Consider the following 13857-nt stretch of genomic DNA (forward strand, 5'->3'; position numbering starts at 1 on the left):
CTTTTTTTTTTAAGGTTGAAAGGGTACATCTTATATATCATCGTAATTTCGAAGAAGAAAATCCAAATTGCAGAGTTCAAAATCATGCCAATCAGTCCTGTAAATGTGGCGGTTAATGAATCAGACATACAAGTTGTATGATGGCTGAAACTTGCCCTTGGTTTTGACGCTCAGAATTAAAAGTTGAATGACAGATAACACATTTACAGAAGTAAAGTAAATAGGTAGATTTTTTTTGGGGGGAAAAAAAGTCTTAGGTTAAATGTCAAAGTTCCCAACATCATACAGGCTCTAGTTAATAACTAAGATGCTTGTGAAAATAGAAGATAACTCAGTGCCAGTCTGTTTACAGGCACTTATTGCCTAGTTCTACCGTTAAACCATTTTCATTTTAGACAGAATTATATTATAGTCTGTCTAGTTCAAGTTGCCTGACAGCTTCTGCTCAAAACTGGAGTGTTTGTAAACCTTAAAGGTGTTTATAGGGTGAGGAAATAGAATATAGGATTCTGGTCAGGTTCTGTTATGCCACAAACAAGCCTGCGGCATTGAGAGGTAGTGGAACATTACAGATTCACATACAACATTTTATGTTTCCTGTTTTTGCAGAATATTTTTTCTACAGCCCTCTGCACTCATACAGGCTAGAGTTCATAACCTATACAGTTCACAAACTACAGGGAGTTGTTAATCTATTCAAATGGTCTGAATATTGAAGACAAATATTTCTTTCTAATGTAATTGTACCTTTACATGATGTGTCAAAGAAGGAATCTTGTCACATCTGTGTATTTTCTTCTGATCTCTGTTTCAAACTTAAGTATTTACTACTTGTAGACAAATCATGTACATTGTTTGCATTTCTATAAATTTTAAAATTCAAGTCAAGCTCTTGGAAATTATTTCTGATTCTGAGCAAAAAGAAATTCAGCCATATTCTAGCGTGGTAATGGTGAACTGAAAACCTAAAGTAGTGGCTCAGACCATTACCTTCCTAGGACAAGAGGAACTGCTCCATGAACATCTTTGCTAAGCACCTTAAGAATCATACTTGCACTTTGGAAAGGATTTGTCCTTTGTGCATTTATAACCTGAGTGACAGCTACTTGAAAACTACAGGAGCTGTCTATTATTTTAGAGCAAGGCCAGCTGGACAGAGAGAGATCTGTGGCCACAAATACTTGTCATTAACCTCATTCCACCTATGGAACAGATATTTAAGAAGCTGCTTAGATAGTAGCTGCCCTGTAGCCTAGAGGAAGATATTTATACAACACTGTCCAAAGTCTAGAAATTTCTAAATCTAAAATCTAGTGGGATTTTATCACACATATTATTAGCCTAATACAAGATTAGCTAAATTTATCAATTTCTAAAGGATGGAGACCAATAATATGATCTAGCTCCTGAATATAACGTAAAATCGAACATATTTTTCCTGACAAATAACTGCTGACAAGATGTTTGCAATGATGCAAGGTTTAAGACTAGTGACTGGGATGCAACTTCCACATGGAAAGTGTTTCATTAGTGCAGAATTATAATGAGATTTGTGGTTCCCACATATCCTCTGTTAGCAGTCTTGGATTCCATCCCCTTTCCAGTACTGCTGTGACACTGGAATAGCTACGTGTATATGAATGGAAGTTACACAGGCAGGGGCAATTTTTGCAAAGTCAATTCTGTGATATTTTGAATTGTTCTGTGACACATGATACATTTGTCTGCAGGATGGAATAAGTCCTGTACTGGCAATTCCAACAGATACCTTGACAATGATGGGCTTGTGGCTAGGGCACAACCTGCTCTCTTGTGAGATTCTTTAGAAACACAGGAGGAGTTGCCATTGGGTGGCTGGCTGCCCTGTTAGCCCACCATATGGGGTAGCAGAAGCCAAACACTGTGACTCTAAAGAGGGGTAGAGCTCTACTCTGGCCCACAATGGACAAAGTTGCCATTAACAGAAGGGGTTTCTGTCCTTTGGTACCCTGATTATGCCAAAATGGGGACAGGCAGCTCTTCTTCCCCCTCCTTGCTTATGTGTACATCACCTTGCACTCTAAATCTGGCAGATTGTTTCACATACTGTTTCAGCCATGTCTCTAGGACCTATGTTTTTATTACTGTTTTGTTGCAAAGAGGAACAACATATAAATAAATGGAAGTAAATATGATGGAAAATATTTTGGGAAGAGGCGTTGTTAGTTTTGTCATTAGGGTTTTTTTATTTGTTGAAGGACTTGGGGCTTTGTCACTTTTGAGTGTTTGGAAGCAAGAACAATGAAGAAAACCTTTGTATGTAAATGTCATGTTTTTATAGAGGTTCTCAAAAGTAACTGGAGGCCTGGGCTTATGTTCTTTTGACAGTCTTCTACTGCAAAAACTCAAATATGTAAAGTCAGGAAATTCAGATTTGTGTTTTCAGAACACAGGTAACACGTGTATGAGATACAAAAGATAGAACCTATACGATCTGTAGCATGATATGCAGGATAGAGTTATGCCATAGTATGGTAATTTTCAATTTGCCTTTTAGAAGTAATCTGTAGACATCTGTCCTTTGGTATCCAGAATTTAAAAGCTGGAAATCACTGCTAAGCAGTCTATGCAATTAATCCGGGTTGATAATCCATTCTCTGACTGGCTATTTTATAATAGTGTGGTTATCTCAGTAATTTTTGGAACACTGAAACCCGTTTTCAGAAGGCAGGCTGTGCAATTACTTGGTTTTATATTCAGAATGTTAGACCTCCATTTCAATCATCAGGCATTGCTAATCCTTGGAAACTCTTGGATATAGCTTTGTAAGTCACGCTTCCTAGAAGACAGTGTATTCTTAGTTTGGTTGATGCTGTCTGATTTACAGATGTAAGGAAGCGAGTTTAAAACATCTGTTTAAACAAACATACTGAAGAAAGAACTTTAGTTTAGTGCTTTGAGACATGATGTTGACATACTCTCAAGTATTATTTTCTATGTTATTTGGTAAAATAATGATGTTCAGAGGACCTATGCAGAATTTTAGAAAAGGAGTTAAATGGCTTCTGTGAAAACTGCTGTGTTATCTATTACAATATTTCAAATCTGCTGGATTACCTGTTGATTCTAGGTTTCCAGAACAAATAGGCATGAACATTATCCTTCTTTAGTTGGAGAGAAATTAAGGACAGCCACACTTAGTTTGGCAGCTGAAAAATCACTTTGCTACGAGATTGTGCATATAAAGTAACTACAGAATTGGGGACGACTATTTTTGATATCAGCCATGTGCGTGTGAAGACTGCCAGTGCGTGTTCAGCACTCAATCACCATTTGTGACACTTTCAGGAGAATTCTGGCTTATGATGTTGAGCAATTGTCTGCATATAAATGCATTTATTACTGGCCAAGTGTACTACTTAGCTCTGAAAGCTTGCTGTCATGAGTTTTTGATATTAGATTGACACAAGAGCTTGAGGGAGAGGAGGGAGGGTGATATGATTTAAGGTCATTTTGAGTTGTTTCTTTGAATTCAGTTTCTGGTTTTTTCTTTTCTATTTATCACTTCTCAGCTACATGTGTGTTATTAGTTAAAATTATTCCCTATGTAGGAGCAATTTAAGTATTTTGTGCTCCTTGTGGCTTTTATGAATTGGTTAGTAGAGAAGGTGAAGTGTTAATGCCATTAGTGTTACATTATTCCCTTGTCTGTATTTTAAGAAGTAACTGTGTAATTTCCAACTTCAATTTTGTCTGTGCAAGGAAAGTCACATGCTCAGAAGTTTAATATGGATTCAGACATTCTGGAAACCTTGGTTTTCATTTACCCTTCTTAAAAATAAGGATTCTCATACTGTAATAGTTGCTACGGTCTGAAGTTAATCTCAAATACTTGCCAAGAAGTATGAGAGCGGTCATCCCATTCTGTTGTCCAAAAAATGCATCTTATTTTATGTAGTTAGCTTGATGTTGTTTTCCTTGTGATAGGGAACTGTGGTTTCTCACCATGACAGCTCATGGTAAAGCAAGATAAACCATGTAGGCAGGTTGTCACATATGTGATGAGAACGATCTGACAGAATCTGAACAGGAATGCCAAGGAGCACATTCCTGTGCCAAGCATAGAAAGGGAATTCTCAAACTTACCACGAAACAAAACTGAATTTGCATAAGATACACATGCTTCTGTGAAAGAGAATAATCTAATGCCTCTATCTCTGTCTTTCCAGTGGAGGAAATACCCAGGCCACAGATTGCCAATTGTACGTTCATGTGAATAGGACCTCTGTCTTCTTGCTTTTTCAGACAGCATCTTCAGGAGAACTGAGGAACACAGGCTGACATGGAACTGACAGAGGTCCAGCAGCATGAATTACGTTGTCATGGTGCTTATGTTGGGACCAAAACTTCATTTTACTGTGAAAATAAAGCTGAAATTAAACTACCATCAATTTTTTTCCCCTTGGAGGCATTTAATGATTTCTTGCTAATGTTCCATTCAGAATATAATTACTGTATGTAAAGTAATTACGGCTCAGCTATGTATAACTGTCGGATGAAGCTCAAATCCCTTTTGCGGGCTTTAATCAAGCTCCAGCCACATCTCCTCTTCTGTGAATCCTCTCATTTTATGTGCAGAAGTAGGAAGCATTTTTCTGTGGCACTGTTTATTTGGACCCTTACTTTTGCCTCACCTGATGTCCTAGGATGAACTGGTTGTCAAGAGAAGGGAACGATTGGAACCAGCGAAGCAGTGTCACTTCTCTCTAACAAGCCTGCAGAAATGTTAAATGCAGTTTTAATCCTCGCTGATTCTTCCATGCTGCTGCTCTGCACCAGGGACCTGTCTCCCCCTGAAGGCTGTGCCAGGGGCCAGAGCAAGAAAGGAGGGTTCATTCATTAAAAGAACCTCATTTGCTTCTTGCATTTAGTTAGTTTAAGAAAACACTTGAGAAGAAACACTGTAAAGCCAGCTGTTACTGTAGAACAGCTTTGAATAGATGAAATTACCAGTGTTGTCTTAAGGCTTTTGAGGAGCATAACTAGCTGATCTCTCTTCTCTCTCCTCTGTAAATACAGCTTACTGTCTGGGTTAAGACTGAACACGTGAAAGTGACATCTTTTAAGCTTACATTACTATTCGTATTGTTGCCGTGGGATTTTGGTGCTGAAAAATCTCCCGGAGCAGTTAATTAGGGGTGAGATAAGAAAGGGTTTATTTTGCCAAGGCTAAAGATGTTACAAGACTTGCACCCCTGTGCCCGAGAGGTTACATTTTTATAATACCCTCCATCCAATCCCAGATGTGGCCACCCTGTGGCCTTTACTCTGGTCCACCCCGGGTCCACCCCCTGAGAATGGGTCTGGGGTGCATTTCGGGACCCCCTGTTCATCCCATCTTCATCTCCCTCAGAGCACAAAGGGTACATAGTTACCCAGTTTTTGACTGTGTTCTGTGGTTTAGGCCCTGATATGCTGTTCTGCCAACAATCTAGGCCTTGCCTTGACAAAAGACTAAACATTTCTGCTGTATTCGGGAGTAGGATTGATATAGGGAGCATAGAATGGGGTAAGAGGGTTAAGGAATGTGTAAACAAGGGTGTTAGAGGGAAAGGGAAAGGGACAAGGGACAAAGGAGGGAGGGTTGCTGCTTTTAAAATCTCTTTATAAAACTTATAAGGCTTACCAATATTAGAAAAATAAAAAACCATTAGGGGCTTAAGGCATCAGTATGGTGGTGTAAATTGTTCACAGTGTCTGGCCCATTCCGAAGTTCTCATCCTTTGCTGAGAGTAAATTCTGTGAATCACATTTTGCAGATGAGATCACACCAGACTGCTTATATCACAGCACAGATCCCTGTGGGACTTCACCGTAAATATTGCTCACATACTCCTATACAGTTTCTTATTTTTTTTCTTTATCCATACAGAAAGGCTTCCTTGCACGATAAAGACCAATCGGATTTTTCTCTAAACATTTGTTAATGTAATAGTAAACATTCATGAAATCCCACAGTCTTGTGTTAAACAACTTAGTTCTAAGCTATAGTGTAGTTGTGCATGGAGATGTAAGATCCAGCTGAACAAGTATTTCATGCTTGCAAGTCCCAGTCTAATTGTTCAAAAGTAATATGCACACTCAATTCTCCCCTATGTCTAGAAGTCAAGATTGTGTTTCATTTATGTTGCAGTTTTGAGTCCTTAAGCTTTGTATTACTGTGCGAAAAATCAAATTTGTCCTCATCTTTTTCTTTTTTTTTCTTCCCCTCCTCCCCCTCCCCCCAAATGCAGAAAAACTTCACTGGCCTAAGACAGAGCTTTCTAGGAAATCAATCCTGAGTCTGGAAGTAGATAAGCTGAACATTAATAATGAAAACAGCCTCCAGCATCCACCTTCTGGGATCCTTAAGGACATTTTCACGACAGGAACCAGTAGCTACAATGTCCTTCTGCAGAGCAAGGAGGAGAAAAAACACCACACTCAAAAGCAGTCATCTGCTCACCACAAGAAACACAGGAAAACCTCCAAGTGTTCTACCACCTTGCGAAGCAACGAGCACCGCAAAGTCAAAGCCCCGCTCCCCTTGCTCAGCAGTGGGTGGTACTGCACAAACAGGCAGCCCTCCATCATCGTCACTAGCCCAGTGGCTACCAGTGTGAAGTTTACAAGCAGTATTTCAGTTGCAGGGAGCAGCACGGGACTGCCACCTCGACCCAGAAGTAGAACTAAGAGGCATTTTAATCTGACAAAGCCAAAGCAGTCCCAGTCCTCAAAAAGCAAGGGAAAAGAAGGCGATGTGTCTGGCCAAAAACTCTGTTTACTAACTGCAATCAAGCCCTCCAATGTGGAGAAAGAGAAAATTAAATTCTTCAACTCAGATTTCACATACAATCCTCAATTTGAATATGAAAACCCTGCTCTGCCAAATGTGTTAGCTAAGCACAGCCATGCATCTGACAGATTTCTTAAGCAGGTATAGTTACTTTTTTTCCCTCCTGTTCCACTGATTATTTCTTCCTACAGCTAGATGGTACTTGGCTTTGTTTGTAGGATGTCATTTCTCCTTATCATCCTCCCCTACTGTTTGAAAAATGCATCAAAGATGAGAATGCAATAGTAAAACTGAAATAAAATATTTTTTATTAAAAAATTAAAGCCTTCCTAGAAGTTACAGGATTTTACAGGATAAAGACGCAGTTCCTTATAATTGGGTTTACATGAAACAGACTTTAAAGCAAGACAGTTTTGTAGGCAATGAAGCAGAGTCTAGTACAGGAAAAATACGGTGCCTGAATAGGCAGAGGAATAAAGCAGCATGGAAACCCTGCCAATCCTCTTGGTGACACAGGGATTGGGAGGGGATAGGAATTATTTGAGGTCATCATTATTGGATAAGCGTATGTTGATGTTCCTTGCTTTAATCAACTTTGAAAGAATATGCATATACATTAGACTCAGTCAAGCAGCAGATTCCATTCCAGAGAGAGGTAAAATTTAAAAAGACAAACCCCTCCTTTTTTTTTTTTCTCTCCACGATATGCAGCCACACTGGTAAGATAGCTACAGACATTCCCAACTGCCTTGGCTTCCTACCTGAGTCACAAAAATTCCCAAACAACAACAAAAGCCTTGCTTTCAACTTTGACCTAAATGACAAAAACTGGTGCTTATCTATAAAATAGCAGAAGCAGTACTCTTCCCACTTTTTCTATTTTTAAATGGTTTAGAAGGATCTTATTTAAGTCTGACAAGCTTTTCTGAATAGAGAATCTTATGTTTCAAGTGATACTTAACTTGGGAAGACATCCTGCCATTCCATGAGCTTCACTTCTTTGTGATATGAATATTTCACTTAAAAACTCCCAAAATTCCTGGTGAAAAGGATACATGAATTAAAGTACCATAGAATCTAAGAACTGATACTTGACTTGTGAACAGAGTGACTTTGTTTTTTTCTGAATCCAAGAATGCACAAAAGTGTTCTATACCCATTAAATCTTTGTATTGATGGTCTTGGTCTGCTTTTCCACATTGAAAATATCTGTCTATTTTAAAAACTCAGTTTCTTGGGTTTCATTAAAAATTTATTTTCTTTCTGAGAACAGCTGTTCTGTTCTTACAATCCATCTTCCACACTTCTAAACAACCAACTAAATCATACTGACACCAAATAAAACTGCTCCTTGACTAGAGCTTTTTAACAAGTTTTCCATTGATTTTTATAGCAATATTAGCAACACTAATCACAGATTACAACAAATCAACAATAACTAATTTGCCAAAATGAATTTAATACAAATTATCCCTTTCAGTATGGTCTAGCAGAGCCTTAGAAGTTATTTTATGAATGTTCATTTTCTAGATCAAGCTTGTCATTTGTTTACCCTTCTTTTAATAAAAAACCCCTACACCTAAATAATGAATATTTTAATAATGAATAATTCCTCAATATTATTCTGATTTCTAACTCTGCCTTTTTCCCTGTCCATAAAAAGCCTGGGAAAATAAAGTCTTTGTAACAACTTTATAAAAAGCAGTGAAGGATTTAATATTCAGTGAAGTATGATGCTTCACAAGATTTAGTTTAAGGTCACTAGAAAAGCATTTATTCAAAGTTCAGCTCCTAAAAATACTGAACAAAAATATCTTGCCCTTAAAAATTACTAAACCAACAGCTTTAACACAGCTCCAAGCCCAGCAGGTGTCACTCTCTCTTTTTTATCTACAATTAACTTTAGAAATTTTCATCTCCACGCAAATTTAAATTTAATTTCATGCAAATTCACTATCCAGAAAAAGCAGCATTAATCAAAATTTTAATCAGCAAGTAGTGTAGGAGCACTTGCTTTTCCTCATTGCTATTTTTTTTCCACGCAGATTTTTCTTGTCAGAAGAAAAACGTAGGTATCTTAGAGGAAGTTCAGTTCAGGAAAGATGACTTCAGTTGTGAAAAAGTACTCACAGTATCAAGAATTGGATCTGAATTAAAAACAAAACTGTGTATAGTCATCCTTTTTGCTGCAACGAGGATAAATTCAGGTTTTTATTTTTGGTGTTTTTTTTTTTTAAGAGTTTTGGCTTTTATTTATTGTTGTACTTATTTTAGATAGCTTTGCTATCTGCGAACAGAATTATTCCCATTTTATTTTACAAAAGGTACTCACTGCAACTTACACATGCTTGCTCTTTTATGAATAAAAGGCTGTAAACCCAGGTTTTTACTGAGAGAACTCACCATTTTTATTGGGGCCTTTTAGGATACTTCAGTGAAACAAGCTCAAAACCTGACATTTGGGAATTTTAGAAGATTTTTAATAATTTCAAAAATATTTTTACCCCCAGCTGTGCATATCCTGCCAGGACACTAAAATAGATTGTGTTTTCTTATTGCCCTTTCTGCTTTTGTGCATATCTATGAAATTGGTTAATATAGCATTAATGCAATATGTCTGGAAGACAAATCACTCTCTGCCCCATTTATTTGGGTTTTTTAAAGGCAAAGAACACTGTGGTTTTGCAAACCATTAACACAGCAATGCTGGAATGAGGAACACAGAGGCTTATGAGCACTTACTTTGTTCCTGTGCCTCTACTTAAAGATTTTAACCTCGAGCACAGCCCAACAGTTTTATCGATTGACTTTTCACAGGCACAGAGAAAACATTTTTGAGTTATTATTACATTTGAAAAATACTAGTTTTAATGTCTTTCTTCTCATATTTTGTTTTGTTTCTTTATTTCTCTCTTTCTACTTTATGTTGTTTTCTTCATAATAAGGTTCTTCATGAGTCACACAATATGTGCCTTTAGGGAAGCAAACTTGAGAATAAAAAAATAGCCTGCAGATTTGCAGCTTTTCACATTGATTGACATAGCTGATATTACAGAATTTAATTCTCTTATGGCTGTGCTTCAAGGTCACTGCAGCAACTGTGTGCTTGAAGCGCTAATAAAAGTTTCTCGCTCAAAGTATTTGTCCTTAAGTTTCTTAACACTTTAGGTGTTTGTTATTTTTGCTCAGATGCTAGAGGTGGCAATACTTACTTAGAAGTAATTGTTCCCAGTGTTGCAGAGCAGATGACTTAACTTTGCTGAAACAAAATCAGCAAGTTGCAACTTTAAGTAACCTGTTTCTTTGAATTTACAAGGAGGCGAGAAATCTACTTTTATATACACAATTTTTAAGAAATACAAACAAACAAAAAACCCCCCACTATTTTGTTGAATGAGCAATCTCCCATGAATGAGATGTACATCCTCTTCCCTTGTACTCATAAAAACATAGCAGTTTTGACTTAGTAAATAAACCAGTTATACCACATTGCAAGTGTTTGTATGACACACCTTTTAAGGCAATAATACTAGTAGCCTACAATTAGCAAATTTATCAGAAGTTGAAAAATAAGGTTAGGTGGAGCTGGAAGGCTGAACAACATGACATTCAACACTGAGTAATCCTTTGCTATGTCCAAGTGATGTCACAGCTTAGGCATGTTGAAGATTAAAAAACATGACACTGTCTGTAAAGAGCACCTAATTGTGAAATACTTCATTCTTTAGTAGTAACAAATTCCCTCCTTAACTAAGATTTATAGATAAGGCATGTTAATATATAACACAAATTATATCAGGCCATCCAAGTAGCACAAGTTCCCAGGATTCAAGACAAACATCTCACTTCCTCTGGAAGAGACCATAGATCACTTCTGGTGATACTACAAAAGGAGCATAGGTTTATTGCAGAACACATTCTCATACAAAAACCAAGCAAGTATTAATTTTTAATTCCTTACAAAGTATTTAAAAAGTTTTCCATTAAAAACATTTCTAACAGCTCTAAATTACTTAAACATGCTCTTTATCCCACTAAGAACAAGCATGCAAAAGAAAAGCCACTGTAAACACTGAATAAAACTCAAAATACTACAGCCTGGGTGGACTAGCATCAAAAACCTGCACTTACCTCCCTCCCCACCTTTCTCTTGACCCAAACAGCCACCATTTCATGGCTGTTGATTAAAACTAACAAGTTCAATTTGGTACCTCTTAGTGTTACACAATCATGCACCTGGGAAGCTTTTTTCCCCAACAAATAAGCAATTCAGGGAGGAAAGCAATGGTGTCTGCAAGCCTTGTCTGTCTTCTAGATCTCAGCAGAGACTTTTGTAGCAGAGCTGCTTCTGAATGTAGGATGAGCTGATTTGAATGTAGGGGACTGAGCCCCTTTTCTGACTTGGTCCCCTCAAATGCCTCATGAGCATGTCTTATCAGTACATCCTTCTACAGTACCTCTCAAGTAACTAAGCTGCATTCTGCACATGGCTGACTTGGGATTCAGAGATCTACTTGGCTGTAAATAATTTGTTTTAAAAAGCCAACATCACCATAACCTAAACCGGGCAGTTAAACAGCCTTGTCTCGCTTTTCTTAGTGCTTCTGTGTCATTGCTTTCTTGAGCATCAGTAGAGTTTGTTGTGCAAGGGGGCTTGCCCTGAGACTGCTGCTTCTTTTGCTACTCTTTGGTAGTGATAAGGGAGGTTGAAGCAGACCTTTAGCTAACTAAGAAAAAAAGAATAGGAATTATTGTTCCTAACCAGTAATGTGGTACAGCCACATACTTCTTGCTTTCTTCCATTTTTTACCTGTTCATGAGGAGTTTACAATTTTGCCTTATGGACTATGGGAATACCAGTATTCTGCTGGTCCAAAGGCTGGAAAATAAGCTCACAGTTGGATGCTGGAATAGACAGGACCTGGCATGCTGGTCTGGATTTTCCCCTTTCCCAGCGAGTTCTTGCAACACCTGACTGAGTCATCTCACCTTGGAGACAGGTGCAGAACGCCAAATGAAGACTACTTCTGTTTCACTTGAAACAGAGTCAAGAGAGAAGGTATTAGGGGTGAGCATCCTTCTTAGTAATTTTTTGTTATGTGTCCAGCAATAAGGAGGCTTAAGCTTAATGACTTTCTCAGCATGCATGAGTTCAAACTTGTAACATCTCTTTGGACATGGCTGGAATGCCAGGATATGGGTTACTCAGCATGGCACATAAGGTAGAGGAAGCACTCTTCAGTATCCCACCCTTTCCCTTGGAGCTGCAAACTGCATCAGGTTGAGGTAGAAGAGGCCAGAGAGTCTCTATGCTTCTTCAGTAGGATTTATCTACAACTTGGACCTCCTGGCTCCCAAACTTGTTCTACCTGCCTTAGCATGGATGTCTCAGCTCCAGGGAGTTTGCTTTTACAGACAGCCAAGCAGAAAGTTTAATGTGTGTTTGGTGTCTGATGCTTATTTTCTCACTGTTTGTTATGGTGAGGTGGTTTTAGAAAATACCTGCACTCTGAGAAATGTAGGAGAGTCCTCTGGGATAACACCACCTATATAATACTGCATCTCATAGTATTAATGTATTTATAAATCAAAGCATCAGAACGGAATTGCTAATAAAGTTTACGAGCCCTTCTCAAACACCCCTGTTGTTATGAACTTTCACACTGAGAAGAAACTGCCTCCTTGCTCTCAAATGGTTTTGGCACTCCTCTGCTTCATCAAACCTGTTCTCATCCACCCCTACTCAACTGTGATCAGCACTCTAGATTTGTCCTACTTTTTTCCAAAATTCTGTAAAATATCTTTGCAATTCTTTGAGCTTACTTTTTATCTTTGGCTACCTTTATTGGCTTTCAGCCTATGAATCTCACTTGCCTGTTCTTCTCCATCCAAAGGCTTTACTGTCACAATGTCAGAAAAGCTTTTTATCATTGTTTGATATGAAACTGAGCTGGATGAGATGTTTGGTTTGCTGAGAGGCACAATAGGCATAAAAATGTAGTGGCCTTGTTGCCACTTACTTTGGAGAACCCAACAACCACATGATCCTTTGGATATGGCCAAGTGTTACCTGAGAGAGGAATGCTGGGTCACCTAAGATAGCACTGTTCCTTGGGACCTACCAACAATTCAGCTCATGGATGGACCCTTTCCAGCACTCGAGCCAATATCCTGGTCTTGTTTGATTTGCTGGTAGAGAGGTGTAGCCAGAGTGCTAGGTACTTTCTGAAAGATGCCTTAAAGAGTCTTAAAAAAGGAAAGGAACAAATCCTGATGGCTTTTGAAAATAACACCCATCCCTCAGTTCCTGCAGTAAATAACTTTCAGAGAATTGAAAGCCAAACCTTTCCGATCTACTGTGTTTTAAGTCACATTATTTAAAACTTTTGAGAGGAATTGCTGTTCTGTACAACCATACATTTGAAGATAGAAAGACCTATCTCAGAAAGGGAGGGTTCAGGGGACACCACGCAGCACAGCTACTGTGCGTGCTCGTTGTGGTATTGTAACGGGGAGAGGCAAAGCCAAACCATTTGCACTGGCTCAGTGGTGGCAGGGCATTCCTATTTTTACAGTATCTCTCTTCAGTTATCCTGATGCCTGATCGTATAATGAAAACTGGGAAAAGAAGATAATGTGTTCTTTGTCCGTGTCTTTCTTCACAACATCCGCTTCTTACTCCTGAATCAGGTGCAGGGGCACAGCTGCCCAGATGGGCCCGATCCTGGGAACCAGTCAAGTGTCACCAGGGCCCCAGTGGGTCCAGTGCAAGTCTCTGTCAAGCTTGACCTATGGCTGGAGTTAGCATGGTGGCGAGGGAGTTTTGGCCGTGCAGGAGGCGGTGAAAGGAAACATGGTTCATGTAACAAGACTGGGTGGCTTTATGGTGAACCTGTTTCTACCAGAGTCATTCTTGTGAGGCCACACACACTGACTTTTTGGCCAAGTTCTGTGAGTAACTTATTGCGGTGCTGCTGGGCTGTCCCTGAAGAACTGGTGTATAGACTTTAAATAACCAGTAGCAGGTTTCTGTTTATCCCTCA

The 13857-nt window shown here is 38.7% G+C and overlaps 1 protein-coding gene across 1 annotated transcript in view; it reads left to right on the forward strand.

The window, feature by feature from the left end:
- MATCAP2 (microtubule associated tyrosine carboxypeptidase 2) overlaps positions 1-13857 on the forward strand; it is a 29760-nt gene that overhangs the window by 1549 nt on the left and 14354 nt on the right. Inside the window, exon 2 of the mRNA XM_051768554.1 lies at positions 6273-6955. Coding sequence (XP_051624514.1) covers positions 6273-6955 — 683 coding nt within the window. The remainder of the gene's footprint in view (positions 1-6272; positions 6956-13857) is intronic.

This window comes from Manacus candei, unplaced genomic scaffold, assembly GCF_025592945.1.
Source record: "Manacus candei isolate 608988 ecotype Guabito, Panama unplaced genomic scaffold, ASM2559294v1 h1tg000095l, whole genome shotgun sequence".
NCBI classification, from domain to species: domain Eukaryota; kingdom Metazoa; phylum Chordata; class Aves; order Passeriformes; family Pipridae; genus Manacus; species Manacus candei.